General features: G+C 36.2%; 2 protein-coding genes across 2 annotated transcripts; one reads left to right on the top strand and one right to left on the bottom strand.

Moving 5' to 3' along the window:
* The first annotated feature begins 89 nt into the window (after positions 1 to 89).
* Positions 90 to 22,158, top strand: LOC141899872 (5-taurinomethyluridine-[tRNA] synthase subunit MTO1, mitochondrial-like). Its single transcript, XM_074786467.1, has 17 exons — positions 90 to 192; positions 1,232 to 1,436; positions 1,525 to 1,620; positions 1,719 to 1,774; positions 1,857 to 2,013; positions 2,134 to 2,310; positions 2,420 to 2,532; positions 2,609 to 2,721; positions 19,981 to 20,054; positions 20,132 to 20,248; positions 20,389 to 20,519; positions 20,672 to 20,876; positions 21,018 to 21,180; positions 21,305 to 21,423; positions 21,507 to 21,603; positions 21,682 to 21,736; positions 21,863 to 22,158. The coding sequence occupies exons 2-17, from the start codon at positions 1,232 to 1,234 to the stop codon at positions 21,983 to 21,985; spliced, it is 2,001 nt and encodes a 666-aa protein (XP_074642568.1). The 5' UTR covers positions 90 to 192; the 3' UTR covers positions 21,986 to 22,158.
* On the bottom strand, positions 5,372 to 6,533 carry LOC141900837 (uncharacterized). The gene has a single exon (XM_074787883.1). The coding sequence runs from the start codon at positions 6,531 to 6,533 to the stop codon at positions 5,376 to 5,378; it is 1,158 nt and encodes a 385-aa protein (XP_074643984.1). The 3' UTR covers positions 5,372 to 5,375.
* Positions 22,159 to 22,347: the final 189 nt, after the last annotated feature.

The raw sequence follows: 22,347 nt of genomic DNA, 5'->3' as shown, positions 1-22,347 counted from the left end.
GACCGTAACCGTCACCCGTAACACCAACGCCACCGGCCACGACCGATAGCGTTGATTAGGGAAAACTGATGTAACTGTCCGCTTCGTTGTCCAAATCAAAATGGCCGCGCCCATGTAATTCTGGAAAATAAATTTTATTCAGGCGATAATTGATAATTTCCCAATTTCTTGATTATGACACGCTCGGTTTGAGTAAGTTTTCATGGGAATCAAAATAATCATTTAATTAGTTCATTCACATATCAAATATACATGTTGTGCGCTTAAAATCTCGAAAACAACCTAAGGGCAAGGCCTACGCGAGTGCTCATTCCCCCCCAAAAAAGGCCAAATTAGAAAAGATACATTTGTACAAATCAAAATGATCTTACGGAGACAGCCTTGGATATTCAGGCCCTACACATCCTCGCTAGTCAGGAGTCTGATGTCGCTGCCCGAACTAGTCAGTAACCTGTCTGTATTTTAATTTCACAATTTGCTTCCACCAGCCCCTTGGCCTCACAACGCGTGATTTCATTAGGCCTACTGACTGGCGCTTTTGCGCATGATGTCATATATCAACTTGCAAAATACTTCGTTGTTGGTTAGAACATTCGATGATTGGTCCATTTAACGGAAAATCCAACAGAAGCCTAGTGTTGTTTGTTACAAGCGCTGTGATTGGTACGACCGGAATCATTCTGGTTGGCTAGTAATGCCTCACAAGGTCAACGGGTACAGGGAACGACTGTAGCTTTAGTGAGTTCGAATCCCTTCCCAATAAGAATAGCAAAACTATTTCAGTAGGTATAGGGTTAATTTTTTTGATAGGATTTGTGTCTAGTTAAGTTAAGTTAAGGGTCTGTTTTACAGCTAGGGATAGAGTTAGGCTAGGTTCAGTGCTATATGTAGTTAATGAAATGATACTGTATCGGCAAAATATCCACTTCCTAAACAAAAAACATAAGACAGTTTCTGATACTTATATTTATTCCTTTTTTTTCGCGCACACCAGAAGTGTGTATGATTCATCAATAAAGTTGATGCTGACAGTACCGGTAGCCTATATGGAAGAAGAAGATTTATTTTGTCTCTCTTTGATAAGTTTAGTTAGTACCTAGACGTTGTTCCCAACGAGAACCTGTACATAACGTCTGTTACTCTTCAATAGGATAGGGGCCTATGTAGGATTCAACAATATAATGAGTGAGCTTATATATCTCTGATATCTTTTGTTTCCGTTTGTTAATAGATGATGTATTCATACAAGGTATCCAAGCATCTACTCCGCTGCCAGTTGCAGCTTGGAAAAAGATATCTCTCCTCTTCAGTTTTGTGTGATAATAGATATGAAGTCACTATTGTCGGTGGTGGTCATGCAGGAACAGAAGCAGCTTGTGCATCAGCTAGAATGGGAGTAAAAACGCTACTGGTCACACATAAGTTAGAAACTTTGGGTTTGTATCAATGAGTGGAATTCCACCTTGTGTTGCATATTTTGTTATACTTGGAGGACATTATGAGGATTGGCTTTTCTATTTTCAGGGGAAATGTCATGCAATCCTGCATTTGGTGGAATAGGCAAAGGACATTTAATGAAGGAAATAGATGCACTTGATGGAGTGTGTGCAGCCATTTGTGGTAAGATTTATATAATTAAATAGGTACCGGTAGATGCGATTCATATGAAAAATTACTGTGTTGTGTTATTTTTTATGTCTAATTTCATATGATTACAGATAAGTCTGGAATACAGTACAAGATTTTGAATAAAAGAAAAGGACCTGCAGTTTGGGTGAGTTTTATGTGATTTCAACTGCATTGTAAATGCCATACATAGTTAGCCATATTTAGTTATGGTAAACTATGAATTTTAGGGACCCCGAGCACAGATTGATCGAAGCATCTACAAGAAAAATATACAGAAATTCCTGAAAGAAGTTCCTAATTTGACAATAGTTGCTGCTCCGGTGGAAGACCTCATCATTCAAACAGCTACAGAAGGAAAGGATAAATGCAATGGAGTCATTTTGGGTGGGTATCTTATTTTCTAGATATAGTTACGTTTATATATTATTCAATATCCTTTTAGACATTGGATTGACTAGAATTAGAAAGTAACTAAGTCCTTCATTTCATTAAAAATTGTTTCAGAATCTGGGGAAAGAATTTATAGCGAATGTGTGATCTTAACTACTGGCACTTTTCTGCGTGGTATGATAAACATTGGCCTGAATAGATACCCTGCTGGAAGGATTGGGGATGCTCCAGCAATTGGATTAGCGAAGACCCTTGAAGAGGCAGGATTTTCTCTTGGAAGGCTGAAAACTGGTAAAAATTTCTTCCACAAACTTTTGTTAGAAGTATATGGCTTGGAAGTTGCGTTTTGGTAACTATGGATTGATTGAAACATTAATTGGAATTTCATGTTTGTATGTAGGTACTCCACCAAGAATTGATGGAAATACCATTGACTACTCTAAAGTACAACCCATGTATGGTGATGATCCACCTGTACCATTCTCATTTCTTAATGAAAAAGTTTGGATTAATGTAAGAAACGCCAAAGTTGTTCATAGGCTATTGACTAAACAACAAACATGTTCATGCCCGGTATATGTGCTTGTAGGCTGCTGATCAAGTTAAATGTTATCTGACACACACAAATGAGCAAGTTGCAAAATTAATCAGAGAAAATAATCATCTGAACATTCATGTAATGCAGGAAACAAGTGGACCAAGGTATGTACGCTGTAGTACTGTTGCATATGTAAAGATGGTGCCCTTGTGCAGCAAGTCTTACTTCTTGTAGTGTAGTGAGATTTATGTATGTTCTTATTTATTGTATGGAATTAATTATTTCTTTATGCCGTTTATTTTATATTCCAACCTGGAAATGTCTTTTAGAAGTGTTGATGATTAAGCCATATTACACTAAGCTAGATTTAATGATTTATGAATTGATCAAAAATGGCTATAGTAAAGGAATTGTTCGCTTGTCTGTTTCTGTTATCTATTAGCCGTATTATTCATTTTGTGAAGTGCAGTTGACCATTCCGTGACTGGACTGTCAACTAACGTAGAAAGAAAAGTGGCATTTTGTAGTGGTAATTGCATCTATTTAGCGATGCTGTCTAGATATCCATAGATATATACTAAGTGCCTCTGGTATCTCCACAGTGATGAATTTTTTCATGTTAGTAGTCATTTCTATGTTGTTCTGTCAGCATAAGAAAACTTTGTCCTATTGGTACTTGTGCGGCTGTGTTCATCATTGAGATGGGTTTCGTCTGATAGATAAAAACGTGCCTGTCTCTTGCATGATAGTTGATAGCATTGCATTTATCAGTTGTTCAGAGTCTTTTGAAAGATGAAAGAATTTTTCAAGTATGTATGTTAAATACTTGTGCTGCACCTATTTCTCAGAATTTTTCTGTTTCTTGGAAAAATTTAACTTTTGTTGTGTTTTTATTTTCTATTTTTCTGATCTGTAGTCTTTTGTGTGAGGAAATAAAATATCCTAAATGGCAATCTAATGTGTTCAGACCAATTCCAGACCAATAATTTCTCTGCATTGAGATCACGGGAAATCTGATAAATGCAATATTTGATGCTTCCAAATTGTTGTCTGCGCAGTTTATATCTGTACAAACCAGAAAATGAAATCTCAAAAATCAATTCTTGTGGGATTTACAAATAACAGCTGTAACTCAATACATACCCTAACAACTTTTTCTATCCACAATTTAATGGCTTGTAGCAGTAAATTTGAGCAGTTGCTTTGTATTTGGAAAAATCTATATATGGATATGTTATTTTGATCCTGTGATTTTTCTGTTTATCCTCTGTCTGTGGTAAGATAGGTTTTTAGAGTTGTTGATGACGGTCTAGGAAGTAGGCGATATTTTGTTGAGTAATTTAGTTACTTCCTTTCATACAAAAACATCTACATGAATCATGATTTATTCAGTGTTGCTTCTTGGAAATATAGCCGTTTGGTTTTCAAACAGATTGAAAAGGAGTTAATCTCTGATATTTGGCCGTTGTAACCTATCAAATATCAAAGTGGGAGTTTAGCAACCATCTGCTATTTCTTTGGTTGATTAGTTCCATTGTCTTTTCTTCAATTGGTGATACTGGAGGATCTCAGTTACAGACGGACATGGACATGTATTTTGATTAATAAGAAGGGAAGCATTCTGCATGACACGTTGGGAGTAGGCATCGGATAAATTGGTTAGAACAAGCAATACATCACATCATGGTGGGTTAATTCTCAGTGGTTGTGCCATGAATAAACAATAATACGTATTCATGCACTCAAGGAATCAGATGATTTCATGGTCATTCTAGTTTATGACATTGTTTTCCAATACACGTCAACTTGAGTTGGTTGGGATACATTTTCTGCCTCCATTTGTGGCATTCAATTAGGAAAAAGATCACGCTGAAATGAATTTGTTTCGTTGTATACACTTTGACTTTATTCATCAGGTATATCGTTGAACGGTGTACAGTATTCTAATAACAAAACAGACATCGCCGATTCAAACGTAATCAGAACAATCACTTTCACAAGAAAATTGATCACTCAAAATCAATCAATAAATTTCAAAAAGTAAGTGACATTTCCTTATGACAGCTGTTTGGTTGATTAAATGCTAAAGGGCAAAAATGCTCTATATTTTATTTGAACCTCATCAATGCTACTAATGGCATCAAGTTTATATTAAAACAATTTTCAAACGGGTATGTTATGTAGTCTAATACCGTAACCTGCAAGTTAAGTCTCCTTAAATCAATTTGGATATGGATATTTTGTATTCAGAAAATAGCACAACACACGTGTAATTTCATAGAAGCCAATTTAATGTTAGATTTCAAGAGATTCTTACCGGTATATCCATTTTAACATCTTTGAACAGCGTTCATTGATAGTTAAATCTAATCACTCATTCTGAGTTCTTTTCAAATTTGAATTTTGCAGCATCTTTTTCCAAATCTTGAGCTTTCGTGACTCGATGCTGACATTTTGCTACGAAAAGAATAGATCAGACTGACGGGATTGTCAATAGTATCAATAGTCTTTAGACATTTACATCGGATTTCGGATTTGAAAGAACGGCTGATTATCTATGAACATCGAATTGATTTTACGACATTGATACCCTTTTCATGTAATCTGATTAGAAAGACTGACGTAACTGATAGAGAAAGAGATGTTTGGGATTCCTTCCGATTATAGGAGATAAAGGTACCAATCTCAATAAAACCAAATTGTACGCGTCAAATATTGTACATATCCCAATGTCTGCTCAGAATACAAATTGATATAAAATGATGACTATTTACAATGAGCTGAGTATGAAATCTTAACATAGAAAACACATAATTCATCAACAGTCACTTACAGTGTGTATTTCACAGAATGAATTATTGCGCACAAGGCCGCCATTACCTAAACGGCCATTGCATAAATTTGTGTTGTGAGATTTGCCTTCGTGGCATAATCTACAACCAACCCGTTCGAACATTTGTATTGAACTTGTGCGAGCGAACGTAGGAGACATTAGCGGAAAGTTTTCTTTCACGGATGGCGTTTTATCACAATTTCGACAGATTAAGTTGCGTATCACATTCAGTTTGTTATCGACGAGCAAGAATATGACGGGATTGAACGTGCCGTGCGACCACGCGATAAGCGTCATCATAATGTACATCGTCGGCGGAAAGTTGAAGTTCGGATCGGCAATCGTTATTATAAACAATGGATACCAACTAATAACAAACACGACTAGAATGATGGTAAAGCAACGCACGCGACTCATCGCATCTTGAACGAGTTTGCGTACTTTATGCGGAGGTATACGCGGCTCGTCCGGCACCGTTCCCTGTTCCATGGAAGCTCGAATTATGTTCGTTAATCGTCGTTCGTTGTGGTTCTTGACGTTTTTGTAAAATGTCCACAAGTAATGGCATATCGCTCCCATCGAAAGAGTAGTGACTAAAACCCACATGATGTATATGACATATGCGGGAGTTTGTCCATAGTCGAACACGCACTGGCCGAGAATTTTATTGAATTGGAAACTGCCTCCTACGATCGTTGGTCCGAGATGCAAAATGACACTGCCTATGTATATCATGACTATTCCGAATATCACACAGCAGATATTACCGGTATTACTACCTCCAAACTGGTCATCGGCGAAATTGTACGCTTCCGAGCACACCATGCAAATCATATTGAAGATATAAGCAGATATCACTATGATGTAAGAACCGCCGATGAATTTGCAAAACTCAGGTGGTTCATGGGTGAGGATACTCATGCCGAACGGGATACAGTACGCACACTTGACGATGTCCAAAATGCAGCCGTGAATAAGGAATGCGCTTGTCATACGTTGCATACTTGACTTGATAGCACATATCAAGATAATAATGAGGTTGAGGAAAATACCAGTTGCTGACATGATGAAGAGGTAAAATGCCTCGCTTTGGTCCATGCTAGCGTGGTCAGCATCGTGGATTGATGCATTGTGTCCGGACATTTTTGACTCGATTTCGTGTAGCTGAAATCAGCTGTATATTTCCATATCCTGAGCGTATTCATGAAGCCACACACAACTTATCAACTGGATGATTGATGCACGAATCTACTCAAGACTGTGCATCAATATCAGTAAAACTTTGCTACATGTAATTCACTTATGGTATTCGTACATTTTTCCATGTTAAAACAGCCAATGTTTTTGTATATCAATTTATAGCGTTCCTCCGTCTATGGACAAGTCGTGATGTCACTGTAGTTCATGTAGTTGGTTTCAAGTCACCTGTTGATCAAACCGTGCCGTCTATATATCAATACTCCAAAACATCTGCAATATTTCATGAAACATGAATTAGATAATGCAAAACAATATGAATATATGTTATCTAGGCAAGTATTTGCATTATGAATATGAATTAACTGCTACTGTCTTAAACAATCGTTGGCTGTGATCTCTGAATCAATCGGCTCTTCAGTACTTAACCATTTTGGTTTTTAGTGCATTATGAAAGGTGTCTTTTTTAGCTGTAGCAGTGCATTATGAAAATGTCTTTCTTAGCTGTAGCAGTATTAATCCTATGGCATATTTGAAAATATCTGGCCCTTTTTCCAGCGGTGATGTGTTGTCAAAGTACAACATAAAGCAGTTCAAAGTACTTGTAAATGTTTATTACTATTTGTACCTGTTGTTACTGATTTGACTAACATTCTTTTCAACACTTTGACAATTGAGTTAAACAATACTTTTCACTGTTTATATATGTATAAAACGATTAAGAGTAATGCGTTCGCCATTCAGTGCTGGTCATGCATTGCTAACCTTTGGTAAAATCCGAACTTGAAATGTACAATTGAATTTCCAGTTGTAGATTTTCATTGGTTTACTTGGAACTCCAATTTCTCATTATCCTGACGAATATATCAATTTTTTTATATCAATTGATTCCATAATAATGAGTAGAAAAGTCGTTAAATACTTGACCTTTCAAATATTTTTTAGATACTTCATAATTGTCATTATCAGCTGCTTCAAATCTCACTTACCTACCTAAGAGTTCATTTGTTAATCTTATCTATTCACTTATGAGAGTTGTTGATTATCACACTTATATCAAATATGATGATCATTTAATCATATTCCAGAAGTGCTATCCTGAGCCATTATAGCCATTATAGGAATAATGCATTACTACCTCCTGGAGTCTTAAAGAGTTATTTCATGTACCCGTGTTATGACCCTCTGGTCCTTAATATACTGGGTACTTACTATTTGCTCTTCAACAAGAATGGAGAATCGCCATAAATAGCAGTACAGTGACTGACCTGTGTTAATTGTTGTAAACATATAGATATACTATGGAAATATATATAGATATGTATTATATACTTTAGTATGATTTGTTCACAAATATGTGCTATGAAATTACTCATTTTCAGTGAGCAACTGCGCTCATCGTTGAGTTATGTGAAGACTAGAGGTCTATCGGGGTTAAAAGCAATATGAAGTAACACCAGCCTCTTTAAATATTTGCTGAGTAAAATGGTGACCGAATAGAATAATACCCGAAGTAACTGTTGCGTTGGGTACGAGATATTTGTTGGATGGGAGATATCTAGATTGGTCTTTTTTCTGACTGCGATAATTGTTATCGGTGTCTAACTGCATAACGGTGAAACAGTAGATTAACTAGAGAATTGAAAGTTCACGGAAATTGAAAAGCTGGATCATTGAGCAAATATAACCAGCTGATACATCAATAGCTGAATTCATTCTGTACATCACCAACATGGTGAACAATACTAACAGAGATATGAAAATGAATTATTTTTATATCTATGATTTGAGCCATCCTTCCTCAGTAACCGGTAACCTTATGTCAAGCGATGTCCCGATCGATTGGCAGTGGTTGCTGATGTTCTTGACATTATGAAAAAATGTCAACTTGTCATCATTTTATACCAGACAGCACTTAGAATAAGAATCCCATACATCGAGCTCTTATTCGAATGGGAGGTTTATATTTTATTGCATTCAGTCTTAAGGAGGAATGAACATTTAGTTCTTTCCTATTTGTAGCTCATTGAAGTTTTGCACAATATTTTCTAAGATAACTGAGTGTCAGGAGAACGGCAGCCCGCTTCTCTTATTTCTTGTCGGTATTCACATTGTTTTTTTCTTCCAGTGAACCAGTACATGGGAAGAATGCTCTTTGCTTAATCAGCTCATTCCATTCCTATATCTCTTTTGTTACTTACTAAATATGTTTGTGTAGGAGATTTAAGCCGCTTCAAATGATCAGAATATAAAATCATATATAAAATCAGTTTGCCAGCTAGTATATGTGATATAATGTCTGACAGGGTGCCCATAGGTTTTGGAAAGTTTTTCTCCAGGCCCTAGAAAAGCTACGGAAATTTTGATTTTCTCTCTATGGCTAGGAAAAATTGGTACTACCAACTGTATTTCTTTTATTTGGTCCATTTTTTTCATTTTTTTTTTCAAATGATTAAGGGTTTGTAGATTTTGATCTCAAATCATTGATAGTGATATGGAGATATTTGTGCATATTCATTCGCAGACTTCATTTATTGACACTGTAATAATCCATCATCGGCCTGATATATGTGATGAAAGCTTCGTATATCTGAAAATCTATTATGGATTTTATTTTCTGCCTGAGCATTTCCCAGGGCTGTATCCTGGATTCACTAATAATCATCGTGAACCTCCATCTCTCCCGCAATCCCAGCTCAGTGAAATATTGAACAGCATCGAATCTCATTAATTATTCTAATTGATTGAACTGTAATTGTATCTTTCAATTAAAAGTTTAGTTCATTGGTACTATTCTATTCTTCATGTGCTTTGTGGGATTTATTGCCCACGCAGCTATAATATTCTGGAATTAAGCGAACTCGATCGTTAAGGATTATTTTACAGATATGTATGAATTGTTCCAATGCGATCTTACTTCTGAATATACAGCACAATCACACATCTGCCATCATTTAAGTGGTTTAGTGTTCAAGCAGGTGACTTGTTCAATGCATGGATATATGCTTTAATATTTCAGCAAATGTTGAGAGTAAGTGAAGTGACTTTTTCAAAGAGAAAATATCGCTGCCTGAATTTCTGTTAGTTTTTGATGCCTGTCCAACAACTGAGACGATATACATGAGCATCCATGAACAAAATTAATGAGACCCCATTCCCAATGGATTTCTGCCAGTCAGAATCGATGCTCACTTATTCCCTGAAAGTGAAAGACGAATGGTGCCCAGAAACGCATTGAAAATGATGCTGTGATGAATCTGTATGTGTATGTGTGTGTGCGTGTCGTAATTATCGTTTCAAATTAAACGATGTTGCTGTGTATGTATCTTTTTATCGAACATTAAGTATTGTGCGGCTGCGACAGGTTATTTTATTGGTTGATTCAGTTTCATGTTTCCCTCTTTTTGCGTTCTACATAGTACACACATGCAGTGTAGGTGTAATTCCGCTATGGCTTCGCAGATACGAACGGAATGCTTGCTTGCTTTGCGTGAGAACATTCTAATGCACAATATTGAATCTTCATTACAAATTGCTTCAAGTGACAATACATATCTTACTGCAGAGGGTAATCATTTAGTATTACAAGTCCAACATCAAGTCCAGTTTTCACATTCTATCGCGCACTATCGCCAGTTCAGTATGCCAGTTTTCACTGACACTTCATTAATTTCAAACCATGAATCTTGAAACGTTTGTTACTGTCTCGTGATGGTGACTTTCTAAGGATCTTCTTACGGATTGCCATCTCTTGAAGCAATCTAAATATATCATCCCCCCTTGTGCACACAATATAAATCTCAATTATCACTGAATTAAAGTTCAAGTACTGTCGCGCCAAATATCAGAATCATTTGCCATGAACAGGGACTTCCAATTTTTCAAAAGGACTAAAAATCCTAATTTTCTGTATGTTGGATAGTCTTGAATGGCGTAACTATCACTTTTCTTATGTCGAAATATAATGATAATTGACATTTATCAGTCCAGCTAGTGACTTGTAATATAAATTTACATTTTCTAGTCACTTTTAGATGAGTACTGATTGGAAAGGGGATTGTAGATCACTGAGGTGATTGAATGGAACATTTATCTCGATAATTGAATAGCGAAAATGATTTCTATCTTGTATTGATGTCATGTTGCATGTGACGGATCCTTTTATTATCCAGGATGAACTTTTTTTTCAGTTATCAATCAATGAAAAATTCTACAGAGCTTCTATAGCAGATTTTATTAGTAAAATTGAGCTATTTATGTCGATTGTATGATAGGGGTAATCTATTTTTCTCCAGCTGAGAAGCCCTTACAAACGAAGCTAATATGCTCTATGACACTACGATGCAATAAACCTTATTGGGGAAACTCAAATTATGGGATGAACTTAGAACTGACTGCTGCTGCTGGAGGCCTTCTTTCAGAAGTTTGTACTGAAAATGGCTGTCAGATATTCCGGTTAGCATTGCTCTTAGATGAGAGTTTATTCCACCAAGTACTGCTCTACTATATCCTCAAGTTCTACTGATTGGCAGCATACGAGTTTGCCAGGAAACAATGAGGTGTTATATGGGAAACATCTTCCTAGATTAAACATAGCATCTATAGTGTTAAGTCTGAAGAATTTTCATGGCATTTACTTATTTGTTTAGGAACAGTATAACAATGTAAGCGAGGAGCTCAACATTTCTTAGAATTGGTACAAATCTTATATAGACGACGTAACCAAGAAGTTTGATTAGTTCGCGAGATTTGTATGTCTGAGATTTGCTGGAGGTTGATGAATTGTTAAGATCAAGGAATTTCTTCACTCTAGTTACTTAGTTATATTTGGTCTGACTGCCAGACGATCTCCTGAACCAACATTTTGATCAGAGTGATCTTCCTATATATACATATGTGTGTATGTCATTAAATACAATCAATTGGACGCATCACGATTGGACTTGGTCCTTCAAGTGGAGATAATTCAGCGATGAACGATTTGATCCTCTTCATTAATGTCAACTGTAAATACTCTATGACGATTCGTGCATTTTAAACTATGTATCGTTAAATGTTCTATCGTTATAAGAAGCAAAATGATCCGAAATAACGTTGAGAACGTACAGCGCGGATCGATGAAAGACTCCAGCTCAATTTCACAGCTACGATGGTTGTTGGAGATTGAGGCTTCATCATTGCTAATATCTACTTCATAAGAGCTAGGATCGGTCGCAATATATAAGATTCCGTATGGCTGAATTTATTTTTGCCCATCAATAAACTTATCCTTCAGTACAACGTTCAGTACTTCATTCACTGCGACTATTGCCTATCATGTGCACTCTCGCACTCGCTGCGGATATTATTGACTAAAAATTTATTAACACGTCGTCGTTGTCGACACATCTCGTAAAAAAAAATCTTCATGATACCCCGTATGCTATTAACGTATACATACCATCGTGGGATGATTTTTTAAGGCATCTACGTGCGGATATTAATTACGTATAATCCCTTGATTTCAATATTCAATCTATTTATTGTATAAATATATCTGCATATGGTGATCGATTCTGTGGACAGATGAAACTCCTTATAGATTCCGTAATGTACTTTTATCGATATATAGATTTTAACCGATAGAAAGTTGTCTATATAGGATAATGATAAGTAATATGGAAAAAGATGTCGTAGAAAGTGATGATTTGTTGTCCAACTCTATGGAGTGAAGCCATTGTTTGCAGGTGAAATGGTTGAAATTCCGTGAGTGGTTGATGTAAATATAGTTGATGAAAAAGAAATATGATCAAATAGTCTTACGTGGACTAGCCCACTCAGCTTCTCGATCGAAATTAGATCGAGAATCATAGAAAGATGAATGTTTCATTTCATCCTAGACTCTATTATCTAATTCAGATATTTTTAGATATTACACCTAGAAAATTCGACTAATTTCATTAGTCAATATCATTTTGAAAGTTGGTCTGCGTGTCTATGTGATAATTAGTTGTTTGGTTGAGATGCGAAAACAGATTAATCGCGGTTTATTGAATTATGAGTGCATTAACATCGATGTTAATGCTATGCCAGTTTTCATTATGGTGGTATGTTATCATTGACACGACCAGTGTGTCACAGATGTGATATCATTTAATGAATATCTCGTATCCCGATGGCGCTAATCATTCCACGGTTAGCTCACATTGGGGACACATACCGCTGCATAGACAACCTCCAATACCTGTCATATTTTTTCATTTCATAATGCCAAGTGTATTGTGAAATGATACCGACAGTATAATAACCCAAATCAATTAACTAGAAATCTTATGTATGATCTACTGAATGAACTTCTGTAAATTTGAGACATTTGACGTTTGATCTTACCGTGAATGACACATGTATAATCCATAATATACTAGTCCACTGTGTTTATACAATATCCGATGCGATCCTATAACTGTTGTTCACTACTGGCAACCACCACCACATCAGCAGTGTTGCAGGCACTCGCAGCGGTGGAATACAGCTGTTCGAAAATCAACGTCGTAGTCACTAGCAGCAAACCGCCAGAAACACTACACGTGAACTGCCAACGAGATAATTTTTCAAAAATTATCACCATTCTAAATCAACAGAAGCATTTCTTACAATCGTCTGATTAGTCCTACCTCTTCAAAAATCTTTAATCACCTATTCTTCCCAAGTTTTTCTGGCCCTAAATATATCAATATTTTTGACAACTTGCTGCGGAAGACCTCTTGTTGATGGCTACAAGTTTTCTAATTACCGAGTTCAAAATGAATACCGAAGAGCATTATAGCCGAGCTATCCATATCTGCCCTTTATCAATTCACAGACTCTCAATCAGTAGCTTCAAGCTTGATGGGTTATTTGACAGAAATCGACATGGCAGCGTCTATTCCACCAGAAGCTTGTTCTTGCAAGTAATCAATGTTAGTAAGATGAACTTTTCCCGACTATATCAACAGCTAGCATTATTAAGCCGTTGTCATGATTTCCATATTTGACGCAGTTGAGTTGATATTACTGGATCTTGTCATATGTATAGCTGATTAAAATCATCACATTTCCATCTGTGTCATCAAATTTGTTATTGACAGCATTATTGGACTCTAAAACGATGCCATGTAACAATCAGTTGATGAAATATTGTTGTTTTTCCTTTTTTGCAACACGAACACCCGAGTCTCATTATATATGGAATATGTGTCAGACTGAGAAAATTATTTCTGCCACAACATCTTATTCATATTCTTACTCTCAAATCACAATGACATTATTTTCACTATGTACACCAATCCCTTTACAAGAAACCTGCAGCTTAATGCCCAGTGGAGTAGTGTTTGCGATTATTTTTGCCCTCGAGACACCTATTAAGCTGATTGGGGCCTTGTATGATATTTGCTGTAAATCCCCTCATCTCGGAATCTAGACATGATTCATGGAAATGAAATTAGCTCGCGCAGTGGTTTCCCTCTAGCCCGGACTGGCTGACTGTTTAGTTCAGTTGCAGTAATCCAGAAATTGAGCTTGTAAACCAAATGTCGACCATCTGACCACTTGGTTAATGATGACGGCTGGCTGCAACAGTTGGCTTCATCGATTATCTAATATATTGTACATCTGATTAAGGTTATTTCAACCTTCTGCCTGGTATAACTGCGGGCTAAATGGCCAAAACCAACTGAACTGGCCCTTCAGCAAATTGGCATAATCTTGTTATAAGACGTGTGCAATATATTTACGTTGATAGACTCTTATACATCCGACAACTGTTAACCACTGGAATTGAAAACAAAAACTTTTACAGTAAAGACTTGTGAAATGTTTTTGTTTGAACATGCTAACAATAATCACTGATGTCATGGCTAGAAATTTGCGAACTTTACATTACTTGAACATTAATATCGTGTCAGCTTTCAGAATTGTCTGATTAAAACCTTTTAGCACTGATTCTTTAATCAGCATACTAGAATTTTAGGAATAGTAATTTAGGAATACCACTTGTACTGTAAAAATTGTTCTTGCAGTGTGGGGTTTCATACGGTTTGCTGTCTAGTGTTGTACAAGTTAAGATGCTTATTCGTAACTAATTTTTCCTTGAGAAACGTTAAGCAGTAACAGTTGCTACCTGTCAAAAATTCGCATTTTTCTACAAATGTCTGCAAACCTAAACAGTTCACCTAAGTATGGGCGGATGTGCTATTGTTTTCTGTCTCATATTTGTTTGGTGCATATAATTCATATTATTCAGTATACCTTGTTGTCATGGTCAGAAATATCTTTTGTAAACCCTACTGGTAAGAATGATTAGGTTCGTGTGTTTTACCTCGATGTCTTACTCACTGCAGAAGACTCTCAGAATGGATGAATAATCTTGAATTACCGTGGCACTCCTGAACTATTCCTAATGAGTATATTTTGTTTGCTCAACGAAGGCGACTTTTACTAGTTCTCTATAACTGACTTACATCTTGTGTATTGTAGTTAAATGAGTGATATACGTGAGTAATATCGGTTATAATGGAATGTAACCTTCCGATGTATGAGGAATCATTTCAAGCCATGGGAATCAATTAGTATATTATATAAGTCAGGGATGAGTTGGGCAGGCTGATGCTGTGGTTGAGAACCTCAGTTTCATCAGAACCTGCGCAACGGTCATGCTCTAGGTAATGAAAACGCTAGTTGATTGATGCTGTGTCAATCACACCAACTGATCAGTCCCTGTCCTTCCCCATCAATGCATCCGTCCAACTAGGCTTGCATGCCTTGTTAATTCTGTGTTATTTAGCAAAAAGGAAAATTGAAGCTTCCTCAACAGCAGCAAGAAATGGCCACATTGATTACCTCTGATCCTATGACAGAATGATTCTATCTATGGTAAAGAAACTAGAAGTTTGAATTCATGAATTCGTGATATCACTTGTTGTTATCTGTTTCCTGAATTTCCTGAAGTGAATGCATATTTTTAAATCAATGGTTTATCAAAATTTTCCAAGATACTTGAACTTTTGTAGGAAATTCTCATCAAATATTACGATATGTGGTAAAGCCTGATTAGGTCTCAGCGTTCTCTAGTTATTTCCACTCCATCGCATATTGACGACATAAAGTTCAGTACTCCGACAAAGCTACAAAATCCTATGGGGACTGATCTATCATTCTCCAATAGCGGAGTCACAGTTCCACCATTCCACCGTTGCTCATTGGCATGGATAATTAAAAGATTTCCATCACCCTCATGCAGAGTCGAATTCCAATTAAGGGCCAAAAATGTTCTATGGAATGTGACAGTATGAAATGGCTTTGCTTACAATAGTGATCACAGTTAAACTAGGCGCTTTTACCATAAAAAATTTTGCATTTACTGGAACATTAGTAATAGTTTGAAAAAAAATTCTAAACACGAGTGCTGCATTGCTAGTAAGATCTCTGGGTAACTTCTCAAATAGCCTCATTTCTTTCAGACGTATTTCACAACATCCTTCTTGGTTTGACTGAGTTTTAAGTTAGAAGGGGTTAAGATATGAAGATTTTGGACCATGTGTGGTAACACAATCTTATGTCTCGTTTATGCTTGTTTTTTCATATAGCATCCATGTTTTCATATAATTAGCTTACAGCTTACTGAACGATGTTTCCGCTTTGTAGCAGATGCATATAATCATAGGTTTTTACTTAAGAAAAGCTTAATAATTCTGTCTGGTAATGGGCTTTTGATTTTTTAGGACATCTTGGCGTATCTGAGCACACCGTGTAATGCACTTACATATTCCTTTTAGTGCGAACCAATTTTTCTGATCCAGTCCATCATCGAACAATTTTATGAATTTGTTAATAATAGTTCTGCTTATTTGATTTTTCAGTGTTAGAATATGTTCAGATGAACTGTAGCGAGATTCCATAAATGAATGCTCTCATCTATGATAACTCTTAATAATGAACTGCGTCAATAATGGCTTGTTAATAAAACCTTAATTTCACATGCACTTTGGAGACACTTGCTTTAAATAGATATTCTCAGTCAGTGGCTTACTACACTACTATGATGACAGTTTCATTTATTTGATGACTTTTGTACAACGTATTTATTATCAGTATCCTGGACAAAATGCCCTTTAGGTGATACCACTGTGGCAATATGGTGCATCTAATCACCTAGGCATGCAGTAATGGACTACTTAGTTCTGTCTGGTTTAGGTTTTATGGCCACAGTAGGGCTATTCAGGACTGCAAGGTCATCATGAATAAAATGCTTGGCCTACCATTTCCAGAATATAAAAAAGCCTTTGATTTATAAGAATGAATGATTACGCATAAATGAATTATCTAGTGTGGTAGTTAGAAATGACATATTTCTGGTAAATCAACATGTTTAGGTAATTAGCATATGTTCTGGTATGCATTTGTATCTTTAAAAAGTGACCATTGAAGTTATTGGATCATGATTATGTTGGTAATGAACAACTGGTGGCATGTAACAAGATGGAGATGATTGAACAATTGATATCGATTATCAATTTTTTTCAATGGCAAATAATTGGTAGAAATGTCAAATGTGGCCATGACTTCTCAAAAAGCTAGTGAACGGAAACCATTAGTGGAAGGATATCTGCGCTCTCCGTGCTTGCTATAAATCAACTGATGAAATATTAACAACTGTAAATGAAGCAAAGATGAAGCTAGACTAGAAGGCTCAGTGATTCCATCATGAAATGGTTATCGCCTGATTTTTTTGAGATCACCATGTTTACCGCTACTCTCTGGATCTAGTTCGGTATCATTATACCGTTGCTTTGTCGATATGAAAATCTTTCGTATCTATGATGACACAACTTGAGAATTGTTCTCACAAAGTATCCGTAAATCTATTATGCCTGGAAATTGAATTCATCGATCATTAATCTAGTGACTTGAAGACACCTTTCATTATTGGACACTTTGATAAGAGCATGTACTACATGTGTCCATAATTGCCCTGATCAACAGTATGTCTGCTCGGAGACTCGTCGGCAGAAATAGGTACAGTACTATTCACTGCTGCACCTCTTGTCAATTTTGACGAATAGATTACTGTCAGTCCCTGAATATATGTGTGTATCTCTGCATTCCCCACAGCAAAATTTGTAGAAAGCTATGTCATTAGCTCTGGTAATATGTTGCCATGTAAATATATTTGCCATTGCTGGTGTCAGTTCTGGAGAGGTGTTTGGGGTTTAATCAATCTCTCGTGAAACATTCTTGTAATCTTTAAAGCAGAGTTTGCAGTTTAGCGGAGTCTGATTATCCGGTTGAGCTGATTGGCTAGGTATTCAGAATTGAGATTAAGCTAAGTGCCTATACGTGTTCTGATCCATTGACGGCAGTGATTAATTGAGCCCAATCGCAAAAAGTCCTATCATTCTCTGGTGAGCTATGATAAATACTAATGGTCTGTAATGGATAGTAAAACCCTTATTGTCAGTGTGACTGAAGAAAAGAGGAATATATGATTATACAATTTCTTAATTGTAGTCATAGGACTTTCATATACTTCATAGAAAGGTGATGAACTTTATATTATTGGTAGGTATGACTGGCATATGGTTTCACCCTTTGCTAATCAAATTCTTGTCGGAACCAGACCAAACCAGTGTCATGTTTCGTTCCTATCGTCGTGATTACAATGAGTAAGTTGAGCTTCCCCGCAACTGTAATCAGGAAATACTGTTGACAATCAATGTCTTTGAAAGATCTCTTTAATTCCACGAATGTTATATAAAGTTCAACTTCAGCGACAGCGGTGATGTTAAAACTGTATCCAACGTTGTTCTTTGATTCTGTACACAGTTCCAAGGCTACTTATCTATGATGTTTTCATGGACGAGTTCATGGTCATCATATACAAGGAACTCAATTTAGATTTCAACACTAATAAGAGCATTCAATTGTGTTCTATCTTCAACATTGGTATTCTTGTCTTGCTTTTATCTGATCCGACATATCCACTATGGATCTCGGCTTGTCAGCCATTGGCTTCCCATCTCTTATTCAATTACATTCACAACGTCCTGAATTGCTTGGAATATTTTCATCTCTGATGTGTATCACAGATAGAAAACTGGTACTTCAGTCTATTGCTGGCTAAAAAGATATCTTCCCGGCTACAATCAGTGATGAATGAAAATATTGATCAAAACATTTCCGTGATTGACAAGTGTTTGTTTGGTGCATTGCATCGACAGTTTTGACCTTATTGATCATAACTTGGTGTCTGTATGGAATTTATGTACTCATATTATATTTTATAAAGGGTTGTCACCAGCATAAACATCGTTGGATATGCATATTCTTTCTTGTTTTGGCTCTATTTATTGCATCAGCTATATGGTCCTCCTTTTTTGTGCGGTTTATTGGATAAATCTGTATTACCAAGGGATTGTATTTATACATCTCGAGAACTTATGTAATGTATATCTTGTCTGGCAAAAAAGACAATTTGTATTTGTTCTGGATTTGCATGTCCCAAGCTACTGCTTAAGTTGCCTCAGGTGAATACTTGCAAATAGACAGATCTACGTCATATTAAAGATTTACAACATTAGCTTCTGTGGGTTTTCTCAAATTGGTCCATTGAATAAATCACTGACATGGTAGGAATAAATGATGCCATTGCCAGTCTCTAATAGAGCATTTTGTAGTTCATTTATGAGGTTTTTGGCCAAGCTACTACATGTACTACATTTCACTGGGATATAATAGATCAAAATTGCCCTCAAGCTACTGAAGAAATTTTGAATAGCCTCATTATATTGTCACAATAAAACAGTTCAGAATGCTAATAGTGTAGTCAGTGGAACTGGTCACTGGAAAAATGTACCGTGTATCAAGACTAGCTTTACTGCAGACCAAAAGCTGAAATTTCTACATTGAATCATGTTTGACGTAAATGTCATGAGATATCAAGAATTTTTCAATTTGCTTATTGCCTTTTAGTATTCTCATGGTAGCAGCAAGAGTATCAGTGAATTGATTTTCAGAGGAAACAGTGACCTATTCATACTTCCATGTCAATTTTCACCAAAAGAATCAATCACTGCATTTTGGCTGTTGATTTGGAATCTGATGTCTTCCGAACAAAATTTTACCTGTTTTCCTCAAACTATGACTGTGTATGTCTTGTATTGAATAACTTGTAAGCCGACGTACAATTATTTGCTCACTATCTGTTGGTTTTCTGTCAGGTCATCTCCAATCTCTTTATGTATGTGATATTCAACTTTTCATAAAATCATTTATGGTAACTGATTGAACTATTTTCATCCCTGACAAATTGAGGATATTTATGCTAATTTTTCCCATTCATACCACATTGTAAATGCAAAGTTATTTCTATGTTTTTCAGATATTGTCCATCAATAGAGTCAAAGATATTGAGATTTGAGGGACGTTCTCATCAAATATGGCTGGAACCAGAAGGTAAAAACTGATTGAATATATAATGTTCCACGGGATCGATCTATTGTTTAATCATTTTAAAATGTCGTTATTTTTAGGCATTGAGAGCAATACTGTTTACCCAAATGGTATAAGCTGCACTTTGCCTGAAGATGTTCAGCAAAGACTTATCAACTATATACCAGGATTAGAAAGTGCTAAAATGATAAGACCAGGTATTTGATAGCTACTGTTCAACATCCAAATAAGAACATATCACACCAGAATAGAGATCTCCTTCGTTAATATATATGAGGTATTTCCGAGAAGAATTGTGTATGTCTATGTCTCAGTTTTGTAATCCGGTACTCTCCAGGTTATGGTGTCGAGTATGATTATATAGATCCACGCCAGGTGAAAACTAGTTTAGAGACAAAGAAGATCAACAATCTGTTCTTTGCTGGTCAGATTAATGGCACAACTGGATACGAAGAAGCCGCTGCACAGGTTTGTTTAGTTATCAGGGTTCACACATCGAAGCAGTGCTTTCTAAACCAATCCCTTTGATGAAAGAACTGTTGTCGCTCTTCAAATAGATTTTCGCTATTTTATCCTTCGATTAAAGCTCGAGTCATCACACATTTTACATTTTCTAATAGGGTATCATAGCGGGAATAAATGCTGGATGTAAAGTACAGGGAAAGGAAGCTCTTACAGTAAGTCGATCTGAAGGATATACGGGTGTGCTTATCGATGATCTCACAACTTTAGGAACGAATGAGCCGTACCGAATGTTCACAAGTCGAGCCGAATTCCGACTACATTTACGACCAGACAATGCGGATGATAGATTAACAGAAATAGGTAAATTCAATTATAAGGTTGCTACAATATACCACTCTGCCATCTATATACTGTACACAGCTCTAATCTAAATGAATAGGTGGCCGATTCAGATTGTTGCTGTGCAAAATTAATTACTTCGTGACTATTTCTCTATTTTAGGGTATAATGTGGGATGTGTTAATGAATGCAGATATAGAAAATATAAAGCTCAAAAGGATGTATTTGAAGACTGCTTGCATAGATTGATGGGCATTTCTAGACCCATGCAAGACTGGAGAAAATTACTGAAGCTAAAACCAAGCCAGAATCATCACTTAATATCGTAATTTACGTTTGTTTCATAATGATTTCAAATGAATTGAAAGATCATGTTCCATTGTGAATTCAACTGCTGCCTGCATCTATTCATTCCTGAAATCTTCCTAAAAAGAACATGTTTATTTTAGCGCATTTGATTTGTTGGGTACAAACGACGTGACATGTGAAATGTTGGCTGCAGCTGTTCCAGATGATTTCAATATGATTGTTGAAAACCCCCAAGTGGCTCTGAAACTCAAAATCCAAGGTACAAATAGCTGTTCATGAAAGACGAGTCTCAAGGTAGAATATTTCGGAGACATATGTAGTATTTATTCTGTGATATTTCAGCCATGTATGATAATTCACTAAAGGAACAAATGCAACAAATTGAAGAAGTAAAAAAAGAAGAAAAACTTTTACTACCAGAGGACCTTGATTATCACAGGTGGGTACATTGTAGTAATTATAATAGGATTTTTGTTATTCCATTTCAAAAATGTTTATTTGAATTTCTCTATTGTAGTTTAAGTATATCAAACGAAGTGCGATCTAAACTGGATGCTGCAAGGCCACAAACGGTAAGTTAACACATAATCTCTTTTTGTTCTCATGTCGATTTGAATTTCAATTACATTGCAGTCAATTCATCAATCACAATATAAATGGAAGTCGTGGTAATTCAATAACATGATTTATATCTGTAGATTGCTGCAGCTAGTCGGATTCCTGGGGTTACACCAGCCAGTGTTGTTCTGTTGTTGAAATATGTGAAGCGTTTACGGAAAGGAACTCATCGAAGGAAAGACGTGTACTTCGTATCTAGCTGACAGTGATTGGTATCACAAATAGAAGGAACAATTTAATTTGCGCGTGAATGCCTGAATAAAAATCTCAGGATAATAAGTTGACAATCTGTGATAAGATGGGAGTAGTTTTGTATGTTTATTGCGTGTGTTTTGTAGACGAGTGGTTCTTAATCGGATACAATAAAGATCATAGTTATATCTACTCAAAAGAACGGCATTGTTTAGTGTGATTATTTCAGCGAGTTATCAGATACAACCTCCCTCGGCAGTGATTCGAACCTGACGGATGACATCGAGACTGTCAAAGCCATCTTCACCCGTCAAGGGATTCGAACTCGCTAAGCTAAAGCCGTTCCGCGGTAGCGAGTTCGGGTAGCGATACC

This window comes from Tubulanus polymorphus, chromosome 2 (assembly GCF_964204645.1).
Source record: "Tubulanus polymorphus chromosome 2, tnTubPoly1.2, whole genome shotgun sequence".
Lineage (NCBI taxonomy): Eukaryota > Metazoa > Nemertea > Palaeonemertea > Tubulaniformes > Tubulanidae > Tubulanus > Tubulanus polymorphus.
Note: the sequence above shows the minus strand (reverse complement) of the source record. Positions and strands in the feature narration are given on the sequence as shown.